The sequence below is a fragment of the Candoia aspera genome, chromosome 2, assembly GCF_035149785.1.
Source record: "Candoia aspera isolate rCanAsp1 chromosome 2, rCanAsp1.hap2, whole genome shotgun sequence".
Classification (NCBI taxonomy): domain Eukaryota; kingdom Metazoa; phylum Chordata; class Lepidosauria; order Squamata; family Boidae; genus Candoia; species Candoia aspera.
The window spans coordinates 12,493,176-12,517,144 of record NC_086154.1 but is presented as its reverse complement, the minus strand read 5'-3'; the positions used below and the strand labels follow the sequence as shown (position 1 = coordinate 12,517,144).

Here is a 23,969-nt window from a genome sequence, read left to right as displayed (position 1 = left end):
GAGGGTGCCGATAACAGAGGCCAGATATGGGTCCAGGAGCATCTGCAGGGGGGTGTCAGATAAGGCAGGTGGTGGCCATGAATGCACGATCAAAGCCCACCCCCTTTTATGTGCACATGAAAAGGGAGTGGGCTTTGATCATGTGGTCACAGTTGCCATCTAGACTTTTTTTTTGATACCCTCTGTGGATGTCCCATGGGCCCATTGAGGAAGGGGAAATGTCAACATGCTTGGAGGCACACTGAGTTTTACAGAAGCACAAAACTCTGCATGTTCCAAACAGCCCGTTAAAGACTGGCCTCTCCATAGAATGTTAAATTTCAGTTGAAAAAGAATGAAAAAATAGAAGGGAAAAGCAGAATATCCTGTAATGGACTGGAGCCTTGGATAGCTGTGCTTTGGTTAGCAGGTAGCATACACAGTCCTCATTTAGCGACTGCCTCGTTTAGCAACGATTCGCAGTTAAGACAGTGATGAAAAAGTAACTTTGCAACCAATCCTCGCATTTATGACCTTCATAGGTCTGGAAAGCAAAGGAAAGCTGAAGTAAGATCATAAGCACAGTCACGGTTTCACTTAGCGACTGCTTCCCTTAACGACTGAGTTGCCAGTCCCAATTGTGGTTGCTAAATGAGGACTAACCGTACTGCAACATTTTGTGGTGGCCCAACTTGTAATAACAAATGATACTACTTGCCTCCCAGTTCAGCCAGTTACGAGACTGGCTGAAATGTAGGCCTGAACAATTTGTGGAAATTAAACCTCCCCCATTTTAAGATGATCTCTGAGCTTAAGGTTCAACTGAAGATGGCAAGGTTGACGTCTGAATGAAATGGGCCCTCTTTTGCTCAGCTGAGTGTCTGCTGCTGCTCTCTGAAGCAAGATAGCTTAGCCCCTGATGCAGTGTTTCTCAGCCTTGGCAACTTGAAGACGTGTGGACTCCAACTCCCAGAATTCCCCAGCCAGCTGGCTGGGGAATTCTGGGAGTTGGAGTCCACACGTCTTCAAGTTGCCAAGGCTGAGAAACACTGCCCTAATGAATTGCCTCAGTGGGGCCTGGCCCAGAGAAGGAGGGAAACAGCTTCCCCTTTGTGCCTTTACAGCTAAACGGCTGCAGCAGCAGCATCTTAAAGCAAGAGACCATGCGTCCCTCCAGCCGGGTTCCGCTCATGGTCCTGTGCGAAGCCCATCGTGCCCGGATGGTGAAGCATCATTGCTGCCCTGGGTGCGGCTACTTCTGCACAGCGGTGAGAAAAGAAAACCGGCAGGCGTGTGGGGACTGATCGTGGGGTGCGTGGGTCGTCATCCACCCACTCTTGGGAGGTATTTGAGGGGTCGAACACGGGTTTTGGAGTTGTCTCCACCTGAATGAATCCATTGGTGGCCAGTTTGAGCCCAGGCCTCAAGCTCAGTTAGAAGAAAGCATAGCTGGGTTGGTCAGGGAAGTAGAGAGGGCCAGTCTTCCTCAAATTCTTGTCCTAGGCCTGGTCATCCTGGAGAATTTGGCTGCCTGCTGGTGACAGAGGTTGGGTTTTCATGTTTTTTTTCTTCCGGAAGCTTGAGCTCTATCATTTCTAGCAAGCCCGCTTGTCAATTCCAGTCTTGGCTACCCAGTAATGTTGTGGAACTACAGCCCCCAGCAGCCTTGGCCAGCTTGGCCAGCGGCCAGGAACCCTGGGAATTGTTGCTGAGCACTCATATCCGTAAGTTTTGGACGGGCCTCCAAATCCCTGACACCTGTTTTCCTCAGGGCACCTTTCTGGAGTGCCACCCTGACTTCCGTGTGGCTCATCGCTTCCACAAAGCCTGTGTTTCCCAGCTCAACGGCATGATCTTCTGTCCACATTGTGGAGAAGATGCTTCGGAGGCCCAGGAGATCACCATAGCCAAGGCAGATACCTCCACGCCTGTCCCCATCCCACCATCGCATGGCCAAGGCGCTTCCGAGTCCACCGGCCGTGCTGACACCACCCAGCCCAGGTGAGCAGGCTGCGTCTGGCAAGGATCCCGGTTCCGGGTTTTCCAGGAAACAAAAGGATGTGTCTTTTTTCTTCATAAATGAAATGTGCCTGGTATGCAAATGCTTATGCAAAAGGTCTTCTCCTGCATCACTCTCAGGCTGTAAAGCAAGTAGGCAATCTACAGGCCCTCCCCTTCCCCTCCAGAGGGCACACAATTTGACCAAATGGCTGAAATTAGGAGCCAGACGTCTCCCAGCTTTGGCACTGCCTGTGCGGAAGGCAGCTTGCTCCATTCCAACTTCTATATCCCATAAAGGACAAAATTGCACTGCTAGAACTCAGCAGCAAAAGGGCCACATTTCAGCAGGGCTTGGGAGGGTTAAGTAGATTTGTATCTCAAAGATCTTCCATCCCACCATTACGGTCCCCCCCCCCCACACCAAATGGCAGCAGAAAATTTTCAGCCCCACTCTTTTGAGTGACATCATGTCAGCCCTTTGAAGTAGGCCAGGTGGGGAAACAGATTCCCTAAGACATACTAGAACTCTGCTTTATTGATCTAGGCCAGTGTTTCTCATGGCTGGCTGGGGAATTCTGGGAGTTGAAGTCCACACATCCTCAAGTGGCCCAGGTTGAGAAACACTGGCCTAGGTCAAGATTAACTAAGCTGTAATCACAGAATCTTGAAAGCCTGTCAGTGTTTCTCTTTCCCTTCCTCTTGTACCAAAGAGAATCAAGGTAGGACAATCTTGAGTTTCTTTCTCACACTTCCCTGTTGTTCTGGACTAAGCTCACATTTTACTCATGGTTGCCACATATTTTCTTCAAGGCCACTTCCACTTCCACCATTTGCATAGGCAGCTGGTACAACTCATGAGGGCACGGAAATAATGAACTGTGTATTGCAACAACACAGCACAACCCTTGACCTTTCATACTTGCATCCCAACATCAGACGCAAGTACATAAGTCACATGGTTGGTGTTAACAATGCATGTGTCATCATTTGCCTCCTCCCCATGGACATCTCGGCTGTATTTCAGAGAAGGCATTAAGGCCGGCCTTTTCTGTTGTGCTGCTACAGTTATAATGATAGTTATTTTTAATTGTTTTTACTTCAGGTAATTAGCAGTTGTGAGTGTCTTATGGATAGTAGAGTAGGATGGGGATGATGAAGATGAGGATTGCTCTGCAACCAGCTCATTTTAAAGCACTATATGAAAAATCACTGTATTAAGCGTATTGGCATCTAATTCCTGGTGCTCTTCTTCTTTAGGATCCCTACTTGGTCTTCCTTCCTTCCCCTCAGCTGGTGTACAGCTTGCCCCATGTGAGGTTGTTCCTCAGCCCTCTCTTCCCTCCCACTTGCCTTTTGCTTCTTCTTTTCCTGTTTCTCCATCATGAACATTCTTCCCATCTCAGGTTCCAAGTGCAGTTTTTTCCTTTCCAAGCTAGTCTTCAACTCCTCTTTGAGACCATATGCTTGTCATTGAGCGATTTACCATATTTATTTATTATTTATTATTTATTTATTATTCAAATTTTGTTACCGCCCATCTCCCCCAAGAGGGACTCTGGGCGGTTTACAATAAAATTCAAACCACAACAATAAACATTAAAATCCGATAGAATAAACACATTACCAATATAAAATACAATGTAAATAAATATAAAATCCAAGTGGCTCTAAGATGCCAATCCGGTGGGAGGGGTTCTAAGGTGCAAGCTTAGGCTACCCACCTTCCCGCCCCAAGCGAGACAGCAGAACCAAATCTTCAGGGCCTTCCTGAAAGTCAGGAGCGATGTGGCCTGCCTCACCTCCGGGGGCAAGATGTTCCAAGAGAAGGCCTTCCTGGACCCCGCCAGATGAAATTCTCTTACAGACGGGGACCATAATGTGCCCTCTCTGCATGATTGGGCGGGATGGGCCGATGTTACGGGGATGAGACCGTCCCTCAGTTAACCTGGCCCCATGCCATGGGGCATATGCTTTACAACAGGTGGCCAAAGCCCAGCAACACACACACTGCCAAAGGGTGATGTGCAGACCCTCTTGTTGATCCACCAGAAATGAGTATTTTGAGAGCATTACTGCCTATGGTGATATCATGCCCGATACTATTTCACCACGTAATGGGATTCTTTAAGAATGTTCTGTGATGTCACAGCAGTTCAACCAATGACTGCGAGGGGGGGGCTGCATGATTTGAAAGCAGTCCTCCCCTTTCCTGTCTACTGGAAGACCATAGAAGTCTCCTTTGCATGGTGGAAACTGTAATTAGGTTTACCTTCAGAACACGTCTAGGTTGGATTGACAAGTAATGAGATCAGATAACCAGGAAAGGCCCTCTTACTCCAACATTATGATTTCTTAACTCGGTATCTTACCTCTCTGCTTGGCCTTTCCTCAGCGCTCGGATGCGTGGGGGCTCAGGTGTTGAACACCCACCAGATGATATGATGGGCTTCGGAGGCCCCGGCATTGATAGCGCAGGACCACGGCTGACTCTTCCTAACGGGGCTGTGCTTTCAGCCCAAGGATTGCCACCAGGGGTTGGACGGGAGCAACTGGAGCGGGCCCTGGTGGTGCAGGAGTCCGAGCGGTAAGCAAGCCTCTATTCTTGCCCTCTCTGCCTTAGTGGAAGGACCATGGTGATCATTAGCATTGTTTCAGCAAACCTTGGTTGTTTGAGAGCAGCGATCAGGGCATGGCAACCAAGTAAGGTGAGAACACAGGGGCTGAGTTACCATGTTTTCCCCCTTCTGCCCTGCCTTTTCCCTTCCACAGTTTGCCCTGTCTCCAGATTCATTTGCCTGACAGAGAAAACTCTTTGATTTCTCTACTCTGTTGCTCCCAGGCGCAAGAAGCTACGATTCCATCCTCGTCAGCTGTATCTCTCAGTAAAGCAAGGGGAACTCCAGAAAGTGGTCCTGATGTTGTGTAAGTTGCCTAGGTCTGCTTGCACCCACTTAGCCTGCTGGAATATGGATGAGGAGGCCAGTGATAGAAAAAGGGCATCCTCTAGAACAAGGGTTCCTCTAGAGCAGTTTCTCAACCGCAGCAACTTTAAGAAGTGTGGACTTCAACTCCCAGAATTCCCCAGCCAGCCATGCTGATTGGGGAATTCTCAGAGTTGAAGTCCACACTTCTTAAAGTTGCTGAGGTTGAGAAACACTGCTCTATAAGATTAAGGAGTACAGGTAATCCTCGCTTAATGACCACAATTGGCACCAGAATTTTGGTTGCTAAGCGAAGCGGTCATTAAGCAAATCCAGCCCGATTTTACAACCTTTTTTTTTTTTGCAGCGGTCCTTAAGCAAATCACTGGGGGCGTTAATGTGAACCACATGGTCATTAAGCAAATCACGCAGTTCCCCATTGATTTTGCTTGCCGGAAGCTGGCCAGGAAGATTGAAAATGGCAATCATGGGACGCTGCGACGGTTAATGCAAACCAGTTGCCAAGCATCCAAATTGTGATCACATGACTGCAGGGACACTGTGATGGTTGTAAGCATGAGGACCGGTCATAAGTCAGTTTTTTCAGCACCATCATAAGTCTGAACCGTCACCAAACAAATGGTTGTTAAGCAAGGACTACCTGTAATACTAGAAGAGAACATTGGCCCGTATTTAACAGTTTCTGTGAATTATCATTCAGGTTCTCTCTTTTTCTTGGGTTTATGGTTGCTGATACGACAAAATAGTTTCATCATAAAATAAAATAAAATAACTCTGTTATACTCACGGACTGATAGAGAACTCAGCCATCTAGATCCTATCTCATTTTTATTCTTACTGTATTTATGGTATTTATGATTGTCTTGAATTTTAACTCTGTTTTTATTGTAAACTGCCCAGAGTCCCTCCTTTGAGGGGGAGATGGGCGGTGATAAAATTAGATAGATAGATAGATAAAATAGGACCTGAAAATAACCAGATAAACCTCCATAAAGGATAATTCCGTAAAGTAGGACATTTCAAGGTGTCGACCTTTACCTGTGATCACCAGGTGATCATGCTGTGACCCGTGTGCCAAGCACCACAATACCTGCAGGGCTACCACCTCCAACTAGAATCAACCCATGCGGTCCGGGTCACTGCCTTTTCCACAAGGCTGGGGGGTGCTCATCGGCAGTGCTTCTTGGTGTCAGTACCTACATGGTGTTTTCAAACACCATACCTTTAAAGCCCGTTGAAAATGCTGCGTTCAAAGTGCAGAAATCTGAGGCTCACTGCCCCTTGTTTTTGTCACACCAAAGCTTGGTTTTGTGCAGTGCTCCCATATGTTGGTTTTTGGAGTCAAATCTTGAATGGTGGGGAGGGAAATTTATCAGGAGTTTGTGAAAGGTAGAGAGGTTTACCCCCCATCTTTCAGTGCTTCCTGTGTGAGGATTAAAATCTACCATTTTGTTTTGGTGAATCTGGAGCAACTGGGGCAATCAAGTTTATTCTCTTTTCTCTCTCTTGGACGCTTACCTTCTTTTTTTCCCCCCCAGTAGACAGCTTAGACCCCAATTTCCAGACTGAACAACAAAGCAGACGTTTCCCACTTCATGCTGCGGCACAGAAGGGCTACCTGGAAATCTGCCATGTTTTGCTGCAGGTGTGTGTGTGTATTTGTGTGTGTGTGTGTGTGCAAGCCTGAGCCTCTGGACTCTGCTGGTTTCCTCTCCTCTCCTCCTCACGCCCTGGGCTTGACTTTGAGAGCAATCGACCCCGGCCTCTGAGCACAGATGTAAAGTAGCATCTCTTCACCGACTTTTGTAAGTTGCGGTAGCTCAACTCCCTTTCAGTAGTTTAAAGAATTGCTGGCAAATTGGATAGCAAGGAGAAATAGGTAATATCCGCTTGGATCACCTCACTCTGTTTCAGTTATGGTGTTCTAATCTATAAAATGTGTAGCGCAGATCCACTGCTTTTTGGAAGTTCCGCAGCCCGTTTTGAGAAAGCGGGATTCAGGCTCCTGATCCACCCTAACTCACGTGTAGATTTAAATGCACATATCCTTGCTCAGCAGCAGCAGCAGGTCATTGGCTCTGCTCCAGTTTTACACTCGAAGGAGCCTTTTGAAAGAGCGTGGGATGGAAAGGTTAAAGGATGAAAATACACACTTCTGGGTTTGCTGAGGGAGAGAGAAGAGTTGTTGAATATTCATATAATAAATATGACAGTATTAAGCTGCTCTGAGTCCATTGGGTGAAAGTGGCATGCAGGCAGTCCTTGCTTAGCGATTGGTTCAGGTGAAATGGTCGCTAAGTGACACGGTCACTAAGCAAACCAAGGGACAGCGAGAAAGAGATGCTGTAAAGGTCACTGCGCTGGGGTCTCATTCAGATAAAGTTCTCTGGCAGAGAGTCCTGTGCCTGACCTGGGTTCCCCCCCCCCCCCCACATCTCTTCCTGAGCTTTTATGTGCAGCCCAGGGCTTTCCTAAAAAGTGCTAACTGCAAGTTAACAAGCTCTGCTCTGTGACCTTAATTAGTTGATTAGAACCCTCCTGGCAGGCCCCCAGCTGCTGCCTGAAACTGACCAGACTGTAATCAGTTTTACACTGAAGGCTTTTGTTCTAAATCAGTGTTTCTCAACCTCGGCCATTTTGAGACCTGTGGACTTCAACTCCCAGAATTTTGGGAGTTGAAGTCCACAAGTCTTTAAATGGCCGAGGTTGAGAAACACTGTCCTAAATGCAGGCGTTGGTCACAAAGTTACTTTCTCATCACTGTGGTAATTGCAAATGGTCGCTATCCTAGACTACCTGTATATCAGTTAAATAAGTAAACAGACAAGTCAATTAGTAATAAATCATAAATATTCTCTCTGGCAGGCTGGAGCCAACATAAATACGGTGGACAAGTTGCGTCGAACCCCTTTAATGGAGGCTGTTGCAAACAACCACGTGGAGCTAGCTCGTTACTTGGTCAAGAGGGGTGGTTGTGTGTACACGAAGGTCAGGAGATGAAGGAAATCCTCTTCTGGTGGAAGGAGAGCTGTGTGGATGGGAACGGGGTGGGGAAATTTTCTTAAAAGGAGGTCAGTGCAGGATTTGAGTTGCAGCTTTTTTTTTCTGCAACAGTCCTGTGCCTTTAATAAATATACGACAGGCAGAAATTGCCCATCTTCAGTTGTTTTGACACATAATGGTTCAATTTCTATGTGTCTTGCTGCTTTTAAAAGGGTAAGACTCCTCAAAATGGCATGTAGGAGGTACCGGACCATAGCATTTCTTTGCAACATGTGCCGTGTTTGAGAAAAATCGTACTTCGGTGGAGGAGCAAATGCTTGTGTCTTGACTATCTTGAGCTCACTCCGTTAAAATAATTTCTACTTGAAAACATGACATTCAGCACCAACAGTGCTTTTTTTTAAAAAAAACTTTTATTTTGGTAACAGCATAATCTTTAATCCTAAAAAAAGAAACTTAAAAAAATTAGAAGTAGAAACTAAGAAAGGAAAACAACTGTCTTATATTTTGTATTTATCAACAGCCACTGGTTTACCAAGGAATTCACTACTATAATATAAACAATGCAATATATTATTGTAAGATGTCACGGAATCTCTTCCATAAATAAATAAATATTGCTGCATTCTTTGATGGGTAGAAAATACTGCCTTTTCCAAAACAGATAGATCACTCATTCCCAACAACCCGCATCAACAATGCTGGTCTAATAGGATGACTCAGGGACAGGATTATGGTTTGTTTTAACCATGGTTTGTTGAGCCTGGAATGCATGTAGCACTAAGCCATTATATACAAACCACATTGGCTGGGCTTACCAAAGACCCTGAGCCAAAGCCAAATAAATCACTTAGTGTAATGCACAAATCCAGGATTGGAGGCAGCTTCTTAAAGGGGCTAGAGTTCGGGATGCCATCAGTGTTTTATGAGAACAATAAAAGTAGGGAGGGAACATTTTATACAAAGGGTACTCTTGGAAGAAGAAGTGCCTGCCATGCAAGTTAAATCACTGTTGTTTCATTCTCCCCAATGTTCCTGCCAAAGGAGGATGACGGATCCACCTGTCTCCATCACGCTGCCAAGAATGGAAATGTGGAGATGGTCAGCTTGCTCCTTTCCACGGGGCAGGTGGATGTCAATGCCCAGGTGAGGAGGGGGCTGGTTCCCCTTGCTTGGTGACAGTGGCTGCCAGCTTCACCCAGCCACAACTCTCCCTGGGCCTTCACCCAAGCCCGTTCTTTCTTTGTCTTGTTTAGGACAACGGAGGTTGGACCCCCATTATTTGGGCCGCTGAGCATAAGCACATTGAGGTGATCCGTATGTTGCTCACCCGGGGAGCTGACGTCACCTTGACTGACAATGTACGTGAGCCTGGGTTTCCTTGCAGGGTGAAACTCCCAATTCTGGCAGTTGAAGTCCACGCCTCTTAAAATGGCCGAGGTTGAGAAACACCAATCTGGGCACAATACAACTCACGGGATCTCCAAGGTTGCTGGAAAAAAACATGTCTGAAGGGCTTTCCAAAAGGCTAACAGGGATGGGGCCAACCTCCCCTCCATTAATGATTGAGCGGACAAGGAAACCACATGCCAAAAAGAGCACCCTGAACAAAACTCAGGAACAAAGAAACCAGTTCTGAAACAAAGCCAGCTCCATTTTTGAAGACAGGGCCGCCGTAGCTGAACAAGCTCATTCTGAGCTTCCCTGGCCCTGAGTGTCCCCCCAAGAAGGCCCGATCCTGCATGCTTCCTTAACACACCAGAAGTGATGGTGAGCAACCAGCAGTGTCTGTTGGGGTGGGCGGAGTCAAAGCAGTCACACGATGGTCGCAGCAGTGCCACTGAAGCCCCTTTCCTTCGTATGTGCATGCAACATTGATGCACATACAAAAGGAGCAGGGCTTTGGGCCTGCTAGTCAGGACTGCCATCTTCACCTTTTGGACCCCTCCTATGGGCTCCGGTGTGAGCGATGGAGGAGAGCTTCTGCAGGTCTTTACGGGCCAGCCCAAGTGATCACAAGGGAACGTGTGGAAGTTTGGCCTCCTGGCATGCTGCCCGTCACTATTCTTTAAGGCAGGGTTTCTCAAGCAGGGTTTCGTGAGAGGTTGCTAGGGGTTCCCCAGGAGATCACGATTTATTTTAAAAAATGATTTCAAATTCGGGCAACTTCACGTTAAAGAGATAAGTTTCATTCTTTATTTTTAGTTTAAGAACATCCTTAGTACATCTATGCAGGCCTACCCATGGAACGAATATAACAATTTTGCAGCTGCTGGCCTATATTTGAGCCTGAAAGTGCAGGGGTTCCCTGAGGCCTGGAAAATATTTCAAGGGTTCCTCCAGGGTGAAAAGGTTGAGAAAGGCTGCTTTAAGGACTCCTCTTCTTCCATCCAGGAAGAGAACATCTGCTTGCACTGGGCCTCCTTCACAGGAAGTGCGGAGATTGCCGAAGTCTTACTGAATGCCCAGTGTGACCTCCATGCTGTCAATTTCCACGGAGACACGCCTCTGCACATAGCTGCCCGGGAGAGCTACCACGACTGTGTCCTGTAAGCAACAGCCAGTCGGGAGGTTTCTGTTTCGGGTCCTGCATTGCAAGATGGCGGGAGACTAGCAGGTGGCAGGCCTTGCTCTAACCCGCCACATCATTCCTCCTCACGTAGCCTGTTCCTGTCAAGGGGAGCCGACACTGAGATACGGAACAAGGAGGGGGATTTGCCGGTGGACCTGACCTTGGAGAACTCAGATGTTTGGTTTGCCCTCCAGCTCAATCGCAAGATCCGCCAAGGCATCCTTAACCGTTCTGTGCGCACGGAACGCATCATCAGCAGGTAAGGGGGTCAGGTTGAACGAAGGCATGCAAGCACGTTCGGATGGATTTCAGTTTCTTTTTCCTAATGCTTGTCATGTGCTTGGGCACGTGATTCCGGTTGGAGGGGCTTCTGCTTTAGGGTGGGGCCAACGGCTGCATAGATCTAGTGGTTAAGGCTCCAGGCTGGAAACCAGGAGACGGTGAGTTCTAGTCCTGCCTTAGGCATGAAAGCCGGCTGGGTGACCTGGGCCAGTCCCTCTCTCTCAGCCCAAGAGCCAATCAGGCGTGGTAGGAGAGTTCTAGTCCCGCCTTAGGCATGAAAGCCGGCTGGGTGACCTTGGGCCAGTCCCTCTCTCTCAGCCCAAGAGCCAATCAGGCGTGGTAGGAGAGTTCTAGTCCCGCCTTAGGCACGAAAGCCAGCTGGGTGACCTTGGGCCAGTCCCTCTCTCTCAGCCCAAGAGCCAATCAGGCGTGGTAGGAGAGTTCTAGTCCCGCCTTAGGCATGAAAGCCGGCTGGGTGACCTTGGGCCAGTCCCTCTCTCTCAGCCCAAGAGCCAATCAGGCGTGGTAGGAGAGTTCTAGTCCCGCCTTGGGCATGAAAGCCGGCTGGGTGACCTTGGGCCAGTCCCTCTCTCTCAGCCCAAGAGCCAATCAGGCGTGGTAGGAGAGTTCTAGTCCCGCCTTGGGCATGAAAGCCGGCTGGGTGACCTTGGGCCAGTCCCTCTCTCTCAGCCCAAGAGCCAATCAGGCGTGGTAGGAGAGTTCTAGTCTTGCCTTAGGCACGAAAGCCGGCTGGGTGACCTTGGGCCAGTCCCTCTCTCTCAGCCCAAGAGCCAATCAGGCGTGGTAGGAGAGTTCTAGTCCCGCCTTGGGCATGAAAGCCGGCTGGGTGACCTTGGGCCAGTCCCTCTCTCTCAGCCCAAGAGCCAATCAGGCGTGGTAGGAGAGTTCTAGTCCCGCCTTGGGCATGAAAGCCGGCTGGGTGACCTTGGGCCAGTCCCTCTCTCTCAGCCCAGTTCATCTTACAGGGTTGTTGTTGTAGGGAAAATAGGAGGAGGAAGGAGTATTAGGTATGTTTGCCACCTTGAGTTAGTTATAAAAATAATAAAGGCGGGATAGAAAATAAATGTGAATGAATGAATGAATGAATGAATGAATGAATGAATGAATGAATGGGCTTTCACAGGGAGCTTACAAGCCGGAGCAAGTGAAGAGGAGGCTCAGGTGGAGTTTTACAAAGGACATAGAACAGCTGTTGAAGACAGCCACTTCTACAAAGAGAAGGGGGAAATCTATCAAGCAGCACTTGGCAGTGGTAGAATCAGTTAAGCCAACAGATGCAGTTTATCAGGAGGGAGAGAGAAACTGGATACCTGACATTTCACAGGGCTGAGGGTTTGGATTTATTCTGCACAGCACCTGAGGGTAAGACGAGAGACAGTGGGTGGAAGCTTAATGCAGGTACTCCTCGTTTAGCGACCACAATTGGGACCAGCAACTCATTCATTAAGCAAAGCAGTGGCTAAGTGAAACTGCAACTGTGCTTAGTCTTACTCCAGCTTTCCTTTGCTATCAAGCTTTACAATTTATTTATTATTTATTTATTTATTTTTCAAATTTCTATCACCGCTCATCTCCCCCCAGAAAGGGGGACTCGTTTCTCAATTCTACAGTAAGAGGTTGTTTCTGATGAGACACCTGCCTTATCATCCCACGTGTAGGCATCCTTTGCAGCCCACAGGTCCACCCCCTCCTTAGTGCAGGAACTCACATTAAGGCAACCTCGACAGATAGCTATTCCTGATTGAAGAAGAGAAAGAAGAAGCCTTCCAGACGATGAATGGTGAGCATGTCTTCAAGAAACACCTGTGGCTTTTTCCAGGTGGTATCCTCTGAAGCAGTGTTTGTCAACCTTGGCAACTTGAAGATGGGCAGATTTCAACTCCCAGAATTCTGGGAGTTGAAGTCTGCCCATCTTCAAGTTGCCAAGGTTGACAAACACTGCTCTACTCCTTTGGTGGCCACAAGCTCTTCAAAAAAGCCAGAAGTTCCAAAATCTTGTCCAAAGACAAGTTCTTCCGCAGGAGGATCCCCCCAACAGGAGATGTTTGCCTTGAGCCCCCTTCCCTTTAGCTTCCTGACAGGGGGGGCAGGGGACAGGGACTTTCAGCAGGCACCTTCTGCTTCCACATGTTGGACGGGCAGATGCTCGCTGGAGACCTTTTGCCTATTTCCAGCCCTGGAGAGTTCAGGTCACTGTACCTTAAAAGATAAAAAAGTCCCAAAGAGCTGAAGCTCCAGGAGTAAATAAGCAGCTAGCAGTGACCCCTGTGAAAAAGCATCCAACGTTTGGGTTCTTTAGAGTTGGAAAACGGTAAGGGTTGGGGGAACATGATAGATTTATGTACAGTTATGCATGGTGTGGAGGAATTGGCTAGAGAGGTTTCTACCCCCTCTCCTAACAGCAAAAACAGAATTAATTCGACAAAGGAGGAGATTCGGCAGCTGAAAGCAAGTCATTCATACAGCGTAGTTGAACTTCAGAAGTTACTGAATTAGAACAATTTGTGGATTGTGATCTAAGTGATATTTGGGCATGTGAACTGTGCTCTTCTGTTTGTGGGCTTTCTTTCAAAGGCATCTGACAAAAGGGTAGATTAATGGCTATTTGGTCTCACCCTGGGTGGTTCTTCTTGTGTTTATTGCTCCCATCTGGTCTGGGGGATCAAGAAGTTGCAGCAACTTTGTATGTGCAGGTAGTCCTCGACTTACGACCATTTGTTTAGCAATCGTTCAAAGTTACGACTGCACTGAACAAAGGGACTTGCAATCAGTCCTCACACTTAAAACCGCCACAGCATCCCTGCAATCACATGATCAAAATTCAGGCACATACCGACAATGGTTGCAGCATTCCAGGGTCACTTGATCACCATTTGGGACCTTCCCAGCCAGCTTCCAACAAGCAAAATCAATCGGAGAAGCCAGATTCACTTACAACCACATGATTCACTTAATGGCTGTGGTGATTCGCTTAACAACCATGGCGAAAAAGGTCATAAAATTGGGTGTGACTCACTTGACAGGTGCACTGCTTGATGATGGAAGTTCTGGTCCCAATTGTGGTTGTAAGTAGTTCTGATTACCATCTAGTAGTCCAAACCATCTAGCAGGTTCAAGGTTGGAAAAACTATCCCCTTCATTATACCTCCTCAGATTTCAAGTATTTTAAGGATTTTCACGACACTGTCTTCTGTCCTAATATTTCTTCAGTACTTTTCCGAATAAAAATAAAACGACTGAGGCTTACAAAGGGAGTCCAGCAATCATCCCCACTAAATACCCCTTTTAAGCAGGATGGAATATCATTCAGCAAGAGAGTAGTAGAAGCAAATGCTGTTAAAACACGGTGGTGTTCTTAAAAACTGCTGCTTAAAAGTAGCATCCGCCATAAGTCCGGCTCGCTTCCTTTAACCAGGGATGTAGCTCGTGGCTACGAAAATGTGCCCATTCCCTGTGTCAACTCTGTGGACGATGAGCCCTGCCCAGATGATTACAAGTACATCTCGGAAAACTGTGAGACCTCCACCATGAACATTGATCGCAATATCACCCACTTGCAGGTATCCTTCTGATCCACCCCAAAGCGGCAGGGCTCCTGGGTACGGCCAGCAGAGGGGAAAGCAGAAGCCTAGCCTGGCTCTGGATGGTTATTTTGGCCTGGGAGGGACCGTGGTGTGGTGGGAGAGCAGATGCTTTGCAATGCAAAGGGTCTCTGACCTGACTCCTGGCCCTCCCGTTGAAGAAAGTGATGGGAAGGGTTCTTCTCTGTCTAAGACTGATGAGCCAAGCTGTCAGGGGAGGCAGTACAGACGGGACGTGGAGACAGCAATCTGGCATCTGTCATGCCTCCAGTAGAAGAGAATCTATGTAGCACAGGGTGGACCTGTGGAGCGCTTGACGCTCTCTGAGCTTGGTTGTTGGCTTGCAGACGTTTCATTACCCGACTAGGTAACATCGTCAGGGCTGGTGAGGGTGGGGTTTGCTCCCTGTTGATATACAGTAGTTTGCCCTGCCAGCCCTGGTGGGGGTGTAGTTTCTTCTTGGTAGTTCCTTGATTAGGTGTTATTTTCTGCTTGATGGTTTGTCTGCTTGATGGTTTGTCTCTTTGGTAGTTCCTTGATTAGGGTATTGTGAACAATAGCCTAATCAAGGAACTCCCAAGGAGAAACCCCCACCCCCACCAACACTGGCAGGGCAAGCTCCTGTATATGGACAGGGAGTAAATCCCACCCTCACCAGCACTGATGGTGTCACCTAGCCGGGTAATGAAACGTCTGCAAGCCAACAGCCAAGCTCAGAGAGCACCAAGCACTCCACATCTGCAATGCCTTTACACAGCACTACCAGCATTCCAAATCAAATGAATAACTTGATTTAAGAATCAAATTGGAGTTTAGATTAATATACTTAATAGTTTAGAATGAAGCATAATAAGAATGGCTGACAGTCTCATAGGATAGCCAGATCTTGCACGAGGACTGAGTTGAGCTCTTGTGAAATTTTGGCCAGTGTTTAAAAAATATATAGCCTCTGCAAAGCTGGCTTCCTGGCTATTGGCTCAACAGCTAAAAAGCATAAGAATTGAAGCAGTTTGATCTCAAGAGTAGTACAAGGCTACCTGTTAGGTATGGCTTCTGTGCTCCCATTTCTGCTACCTCTGGTTTCTCAGTGGCTGGCTTTGCCTGTGGCACAGAATTATGGTCTGTGTACTTCCTCCATCTGGAGAGGCTACGTAGCTACCTTAGCCTAAAGCAGTGTTTCTCGACCTTGGCAACTTGAAGACACATGGACTTCAACTCCCAGAATTCCCCAGCCAGCACAACTCGGAGTTGAAGTCTGCATGTCTTAAATTTGCCAAGGTTGAAAAACACTGGCATAGAGGCTGGGTGACATTTGGCACCATTACCTACCACACGTTACCTCTGCTTTCATGTCTCTTCTTACGTTGGCAGCATTGCACGTGCCAAGATGACTGTTCCTCCAGCAATTGTCTTTGTGGACAGCTCAGCATCCGCTGCTGGTATGACAAGGTGAGGGGGTGCCTTTGAGTGGGGCAGAAGGGCTGGTTAGCAAACTGGAAGCCTCAGGTTGAGGATGCACAAAAAAAATCTACTTGGACGCACGTGAGAAATGGTACTCAGCTATAATCTCCCTTTGTTAACATGCTTCCCTGGGTTTTTAATATTTAATTTTATCAGGCACTTAAAGCAGCACACATTCCCCACCTCCTGTTTTCCCCCACAACTGCAACTTTTTACGGTTGAGTGAGCTAAGAGGGGGTGTCAGCCTTCCCAGGTAGACCAGACAAGCAACAGAACCAACTCAGCTAATTCTCCTTTATTGTAAGGTTACATTAACAAAACTTTGCAAGCCTGAAAGTACAATTTTCCTCCCAAGAAATTAGGGAGGGTCCCTTCTGAGCCTCTTGCCCCACCCACTGTCCAGCTGCGGGCTATGCTGCCTCTTATCTGACTGTTCCCTAGGCAGGGTCTCTGGGCTCAGTCTCCCAAGGTCATTTCCACATACCATTACAGAGGGACTGGCCCAAAATCACCCTGTCCATGCTCAGATAGGAGTAGAACCCAGGTCCCCCCGCCCATTTCTACTCCGGTACTAACCACTACACCATACAACCTCTCTTTCCAAGAAGGGGAAGCCAGTTGAGCACTGCCTTTTCTAGAAGAAGCTTCTTTCTCTTCTCCTCTGCTTATGGAGATGCTTCCTGACACACTGCACAGGGATGTTGCTTCCCCCCACCCACCCAGAGAGCAACAGCAGTACCTCTTTCACCCACTCAATCACAAATTTATTATCATCTAGGTTTCATGTATTACTGGGAACTGCCTTACAGGTAGTCCTTGACTTATGACCATTTGTTTAGTGACCATTCAAAATTACAACAGTGCTGGGAAAAGTGTCTGACAAACTGTCCTCACACTTACAACTACTGCAGCATCCCTGCAGTCACATGATCAAAATTTGGGCGCTTGGCAACCAGCATGTATTTATGATGGTTGCAGCGTCCTGGGGTCACATGATCACCATTCGCGACCTTCCCTGCTGGCTTCCAATGAGCAAAATCAATGGGGAACTACATGATTCGCTTAATGACCGCCGCAAATAATGTCATGGAATTGGGTGTGGCCACTTGATGCCTTGTTTAATGACCTCACAGTTTAATGAATTTTCCGGTCCCTGTTGTGGTTGCAAGTAAAGGACTACCTGTCTTTGCTTGGCCCCTTTTTCTGACAACCCAGTTGGTGCTGCCAGTCAGGCTGGGTCTTAAATGTATATTTATTTGATTATTTTACAATATTTGCATCTTTCTGTTGAGGCTCCTGCTTTAGCAGGTGATTCAAGGGAAACCCAACAGCCCCCTGGCCCTGCAGTGTCTTATCTTGGTTCTTGCTACTCTGTCCAAACGACAGATCATGGATGGGAGCAAAAGGGATGAACAGTTTACTCAGGAGACCTTAAGATCCTGGCCGTTGCATGACCAATCCTGATACATGTCCCCTAGTAACCCAGACCTCTTTGCAGTTCTCTTGGGCTTTGAAAGGTGATCTATAGATCTTCTCAGCAGATGAGGCAGTAAACGCCAGTTCCCGAAAAGGAGGAAACGTCCATATCATTCACTTTGCCGATACCTGGTGCCTTCCAAATGCACTGTGGTCATATGTGGTCTATGTCAGTCTGCATTTCTGGAAGTTGTAGCAACAAATACGTAGGCCTCACAGGTCAGAAAGTGAGGCCTATGTGATTCTCCTTCCTTATTTTTAATTTAAGAGAACCTGAAGTTGACAATTCTTCTTTGTTTTCTTCCCCCACCCTTGCAAGACGAGGAGGGGGAAGTGTTTGCCAGCACACGTCCCAGGGCCTCATTTGGGTGGGGGGGGGGGAGAGGCTGTTACCATGACAATGGACCCATCAGCATTTCCTTCCTCTTCCACTCTCTCTGCAGGATGGACGTTTGCTACAAGAATTCAACAAGATTGAGCCCCCTTTGATCTTTGAATGTAACCAGGCCTGCACCTGTTGGAGGAACTGCAAAAACCGGGTGGTGCAAAGTGGCATCAAGTGAGATCTTTGATTGCTTTACTGCTCTCTCTGTGTCCTAAACTGAAGAATGCAGAAATTGTTTACGAGTGAAAGCAGTGTTTTCTCAACCTCGGCAACTTTAAGATGTGTGGACTACAACTCCCAGAATTCCCCAGCCAGTTGAAGTCCACACATCTTAAAGTTGCCGAGGTTGAGAAACACTGGGTTAAAAAAACAGAGACTGGAATACCCTGGAGAGGACCAATTTGGTCTAACACTTAAGCTGTATGGAGTATGGAGGCCCAAGTTTTGCCTTAGGCGCAAAAGCCAGCTCGGTGACTTTGGGCCACACACACAAACACACTCACTCTCCCTCCCTCCCTAGAAAGAAAGCAATGCCAAACCCCTTCTGAGAATAGAAAAGGACAGGGATTTTTTTGCCAGGAGTTGAGGGGGGGAAAAATTGGAAATTAGTAGCACATGGGAATGAAAGGGTGTTGCTCACAGATTTAATTTGTGGAATTCACTGCAACAACGTGAGATAATAACTTCCGGTTTTTTTTAATCCATTTTGTTGTCATTGTCTTATTATTGCTGATCATATTATGTCCCATCCTTCTTCCAGTGGATATCATAGCCTGTTCTTTCTCATCCCACATTATCTGGGAATTTGGGGAATTGCAGTGCAGGGCACACATTGGGGAAGTCCGGTTTAATTATTCCTTGCTACCCAGGAGGGGGTCTTTTATGAGAGGTATTTTTTATTGGGTCCCCCCACCTCTTATTTTTTAATACTCTATAGCAGTGTTTCTCAACCTTGGCAACTTGAAGATGTGTGGACTTCAGTTCCCAGAATTCCCCAGCCAGCCATGGGAATTGAAGTCCACACATCTTCAAGTTGCCATGGTTGAGAAACACTGCTCTATAGATAAGGAAGCTGAGGGAAGCAAGCTTTACGTTTTCACAGAGCTGTGCATCTTTCTGTTTTGTATATTCTTCATTGAAGGGTTCGTCTGCAGCTGTACCGAACTGCAAAAATGGGATGGGGGGTCCGTGCCCTTCAGACCATCCCCCAGGGAACCTTCATATGCGAGTGAGTGAAACCTTTTTCCATCTCGAGCTTTCCTTTATATGGCAGGCCAGTGGCAGGAGGACTGCTGTGCGCCTCCAGGGTTGGGGCCTTGTGGTAACCTGCTGGCTTAAAGGGACAAGTCATCCTCTCCCCTTGTTATGTTTGCTTGTATTAAAAGGTATGTAGGAGAGCTGATTTCCGATGCAGAAGCTGATGTAAGAGAAGATGACTCGTACCTGTTTGATCTAGACAACAAGGTAACGTTGGAAATTGGGGATCAAATGAGATAAAGAGTGCTTCTACACCTGTCTTCATTTTTGTTTTGTTTTGGCCTGTATTTGCATTACACATATTTCTATCCAGGCACAATGCAAAAAAAACCTCCTGGCAAGTTCCATAGAACAAACAGTACAATTAAAATATCCACAGTACCATTTTACCAACTCAGCAGTTGGCAGCATGTACAAACCTCATAAATAGGAACAATAAAACAACATTAAAAGAAGAACAGCCATAATAACATAAAAATAGAAATAAAGGTGGCAACATCAAATCAAATCAGGGAAGGCTCTCCAGAACAGCTTGCTTGTCCAGAGTTTTCAAAAGATCGACAGGGGTCAACCTGATATCCAGAGGGAGGGTCTTCCCCAGTCACGCTGCCTTCCTTCAGGCCTCATGAACCTCCCAGAAGTGTGAGACTTGTAGCCATTTCTCCCTAATAGAGCTAACTGGTTGGGCTGGTACTGGCTGCAGTAGGCAGTCCTGCAGGTATTCTGTACAGGGCACAGGAGGAGATGAAGCCCCAACACATCGGGGGAAGCTTGGCATAGGTCCTCCTTTTAAATAACACAGCCATGTCGTAGCTATAAGAACAGGCTTCCCGTGAAGAAGCCGTTCCACTTTTAAAATGGTGCTTGTCATCTGAAGTTGTATACTTACACAGGTAGTCCTTGACTTACAACCATTCGTTTAGCAACTGTTCAAAGTTTCAACGGCGCTCAGAAAAGTGACTCACGACCGGTCCTTACACTTATGACCGTCACAGCATCCCTCTGGTCACATGATCAAATTTCAGGTGCTTGGCAACTGGCATGTATTTAGGACGCTTGCAGCCTCCCAGGATCACGCAATCGCCATTTGCAACCTTCCCAGCCAGCTTCCAACAAGCAGAGTCAATAGGGGAAGCCTGATTTGCTTAACGCCCACATGATTAATTTAACGACCATAGTGATTTGCTTAACAACCACAGCAAAAAAGGTCATAAAATCTGGCATGACTCACTTAACGACCCCCCCTCGCTTAGCGACATACGTGCCAGTCCCAATTGTGGTCCTAAGTCGAGGACTGCCTGTATTAAAAATAGATGTTTGTGCAGGGAAAGAACAGAGAATGCTGCTTGAAAGGAGCAGACTGTTTTTAACAGAGCAAAAAGTCTTGTGGCTGCCTAATGACTGACTAACATGATCGCTGTTAAGTTAGCCATTAAGGAGTCAGAGAACTCTTCTATTAATAGTCTGTTTCATTCAAGTAGCATACTCTATTGTTGTTGTTTTCCCCCCAAGATTGAGCAGAATATTCTTGGGGAGGTTTCAGGACATCTCTCCTTTTACAAAAAACCACAGAGATTGTCAGGAAAGGCTGCCGGATCTGGGCAGAGAGGCATAAATACAGTTGAGGCCGGAGTGGCAGCTTCCCTGAGGCATGGATTGGGGGTGCAAACCTTTGATCTTTAAGAAAAGCAACAAGCTGTTCGTGATCTGCAGGGCCAGAGCTCATTTGCAGAGGAACTCCTCGGAAATTTGCTTAGGGAGTCACAATGGGTGGAGCAGCAGGTGGGAGCAGACTTGAGTGACTAGATTGACCGCTAGGTGGCAGCAAAGAGATGCAGAAAGTGAACTCTGAGGTTGTCCAGATTCCCCATAGTTGGCTGGGGAATTCTGGGAGTCGAAGTCCACGTATCTTCAAGTCACCAAGGTTGAGAAATACAGAGTTAAAGGAACAGGCTTATGTTTAACCTAGAAAGGGAAGGCTAAAGGGGGACCTGACAGTAGTCTTCCGACACTTGAAGGGCTGTCCCGGAGAAGAGGGTGCGGATTTATTCTCCTGAGGTTCCAAGGGTAGGACAAGAACCAGCGGGTGAAAGCTTTATGCAGAGAGGGATCCAAACTCAAAATAAGGATAGATTTCCGGGGTGTGAGAGCTGTTAAGGGACAGCCTGCCTCTGGAGCTCTGTCACAGGAGGTTTTCGAGCCAAGGTTGGACAGCCTTTTGGCAGGGATGGCCTGAGGATTCCTGCCCTGGGCAGAGGTTGGAGTCGAAGGTCCAAGGTGCCTTCCAACCCTAGGATTCTCGGACTATCCAGAAGAGTTTGGGTAACACTCGGTCTTTCCCTCCTACAGGATGGCGAGGTCTACTGCATCGACGCCCGTTACTATGGCAACGTCAGCCGCTTCATCAACCACCTGTGTGACCCCAATATCATCCCCGTACGAGTGTTTATGTTGCACCAGGACCTGCGCTTCCCCCGCATTGCTTTCTTCAGCAGCCGGGACATTCAGACTGGCGAAGAACTTGGGTCAGTCTCAGGGGAATTGTGGGTTGTGTGTATGTATATGATGAGACATCGTTGGGTGGAATTAGCCAGGAAGCTGTTGCAGTTCAGAATGCAGCGGGGAGATGCACTCCTCTGCAAGTAGCTTCATGGTGGCTCTCAACCTTTAGCACCTTAAGTGCCACTGATAACTCTATCAAAGAACCCAGGTCTCTTGTAAAGGCAACGGGGGGAGAAATGTGTTTTCAGACCTGCAAGGTTGCAAGGTAGTCTAGACAGGAAGCATGCCCAGATGAATTCTACTTTATTGTAAGGTTACATTTCAGGTAGTCCTTGCTTAACAACCATTCGTTTACTGATGGTTCAGACTTACAAGAGTGCTGGAAAAACCAACTTACAACCAGTCCTCACACTTACAACTGTCACAGCATCCCCATGGTCATGTGATCATGATTTGGGCCCAATCAGTTTGCATTTACGACCATTGCAGTGTCCCATGGCCATGTGATTGCCATTTTCGACCTTCCCAGCTGGCTTCTGGCAAGCAAAATCAATGGGGAACTGTGTGATTCGCTTAACAACCACGTTCGCTTAACGCCCGCTGTGATTTGCTTAACAGCTGCCGCAAAAAAGGTCGTAAAATTGGATCAAATTCACTTAATGACCTTGGGCCAGTCCCTCTCTCTCAGCCCAACTCACCTCACAGGGTGGTGGTTGTGGGGAAAATAGGAGGAGGAAGGAGTATTAGGGATGTTCACCACCTTGAGTTATTTATAAAAATAGTAATGGCGAGGAAGGGAGGGAGGGAGGGAGGGGTGAAGAGGACCAAAGAGCCCAGCCAGACAAAAGAGAGGAGGGAGATGACCCTGGGGATATTCTGTCCCTAAGCTCTTCAGGGCTTTGAAAAGCTAGATCATTCTGGTTCTCAAGGTGAAGTAAGTCAGTCATCTTCATGCCTTTTTCCCCTTGTATCCCGGGCTGCAGATTCGACTACGGGGACCGTTTCTGGGACATCAAAAGCAAATACTTCACCTGCCAGTGCGGTTCGGAGAAATGCAAGCATTCGGCGGAAGCCATTGCCCTGGAACAGAGCCGCCTGGCCCGCCTGGAGGCCCACCAGGACGTGCTGCCGGACAGCAGCAGCTTCCCCTCCTCCCAGGTTTAAGCTGGGTCCTGCTGCCCATCCTGCATGTGAAGTCGCTCCTCCTCCTGGCCCCGGCCCTCCCCCGGCCCCGCCCCTTTCTCCCACCCGCCGTCGACTGTCCTCTTGGCCAGGTCTTTGGAACGCCGAGGCCGCTCTTCTCCAAGTGGAATTTGCCTTAAGAAACGCCAAGTGGGTGGGAGGAGAGAAGAAGCGTGTCTGGAGAGGGGTGGGGTGGGTGGGGGGTCTGCGTGTGAAAGGAAATGAAACCTCTGCAACAAAGACAACCCTTGGCGCAGGGGAAGGAAGGGGCCAGCAGATTGGAGCTCCTGAAGCTTTTCCTCGACAGAGGCCACTTCTGATGCCCCCACAGAGCCTGACCCGCTTGGCCTGCTGGAGAAACATCTCTGGGAGACCGGGGGGTGGGGGCGGTGCGTGTGTCATCTTCCTTAGATTCTGTTTTGAAGTGAAGCTGAGGCAGGTGCCACCTTGCGCTTTCTCTCTCCCCCGAGCTCAGTGGCCTTCTAACGTGGCCCAGCCAAAGCTCTGGCCCACGCCCCTGTTTCTCTCCCTGGAGGCGGTGGCAAAAGCAGGAAATGAGCTCTCCCAGCTTGCTGGGCCAAGAACGCCACCTCCACCAGAGGCTTGGGGAGGCTCTGGTCTTGCTGAGCCCAGAAGCAAGGAGGTTGTCCAACATCCGTGTCAGGCCGGTTGCGTGCGCTCTTTGTTTGCCAACACGTGCTGGGAAGGCTGAGCTTAGAAACCAAGGGTCAACTCCCCAGGCCTTTTTGCCATCACCTAGAGGACTCTGCTCGTGTGTGTCTGTGCATTGCTGGCTGGAAGGGCCAGTGTCCGTGGTGGCCCTCCTTGGGGGCCAGTTTGTTTTGGATCAAGGTTCACTCTTGAGTTGGAGCCGAGAATTATCTGCTCTCCATCTCCAAGACTTTTTTTTTTTTTTTTAGTTCTTTTCTCCCTGTTCATCCCCAGCAAGGGAAGTTTGACTCAGTTTTGAGGGCCAGCCTTATCTCAGTCTCTTTTTTGTATGGGTTTCATAACTTGGGGGTTTTATAATGTAATTTTCTGGCACCCTGAAACCAATAAACATTGGCAATCTGCTGGATTTTGATACGATGAAGGGCCGCTGCAGCAGCTCGCATATTTTTTAGCCTCTTCGTAGTCCATTCCTCTGCCAAGGAAGTGCAGGCAACCTGTGTTGTTCCTCCTAATTCACATACAGGGCTGGGCCCAATACATTTCATTCCACATTTCAAATGCCTCTGCAATCAGCTGTCCAAATCCACAAAACCCAAGACAGTCAGATCCCTTTGGCATCTGAGATGCATGTTCCCATAATCTCTATCTCTTCC

At 47.9% G+C, this 23,969-nt stretch overlaps 1 protein-coding gene across 3 annotated transcripts in view; it reads left to right on the top strand.

The window, feature by feature from the left end:
* EHMT2 (euchromatic histone lysine methyltransferase 2) overlaps nt 1-22,814 on the top strand; it is a 42,782-nt gene extending 19,968 nt beyond the window's left edge. The window contains exons 12-29 of one of the 3 annotated variants that reach the window (XM_063291235.1): nt 1,104-1,247; nt 1,751-1,980; nt 4,373-4,564; nt 4,820-4,902; nt 6,464-6,567; nt 7,788-7,910; nt 8,037-8,138; nt 8,970-9,071; nt 9,182-9,286; nt 10,320-10,474; nt 10,589-10,756; nt 14,216-14,360; nt 15,753-15,830; nt 17,762-17,877; nt 18,845-18,931; nt 19,089-19,167; nt 21,310-21,485; nt 22,446-22,814. In XM_063291235.1, coding sequence (XP_063147305.1) covers nt 1,104-1,247; nt 1,751-1,980; nt 4,373-4,564; nt 4,820-4,902; nt 6,464-6,567; nt 7,788-7,910; nt 8,037-8,138; nt 8,970-9,071; nt 9,182-9,286; nt 10,320-10,474; nt 10,589-10,756; nt 14,216-14,360; nt 15,753-15,830; nt 17,762-17,877; nt 18,845-18,931; nt 19,089-19,167; nt 21,310-21,485; nt 22,446-22,626 — 2,370 coding nt within the window. In that variant the 3' untranslated portion in view covers nt 22,627-22,814. Of the gene's footprint in view, nt 1-1,103; nt 1,248-1,750; nt 1,981-4,372; nt 4,565-4,819; nt 4,903-6,460; nt 6,568-7,787; nt 7,911-8,036; nt 8,139-8,969; nt 9,072-9,181; nt 9,287-10,319; nt 10,475-10,588; nt 10,757-14,215; nt 14,361-15,752; nt 15,831-17,761; nt 17,878-18,844; nt 18,932-19,088; nt 19,168-21,309; nt 21,486-22,445 lie in introns of all 3 variants that reach the window. The other 2 variants (XM_063291234.1, XM_063291236.1) reach the window with 2 other exon arrangements.
* The last annotated feature ends 1,155 nt before the right edge of the window (nt 22,815-23,969 follow it).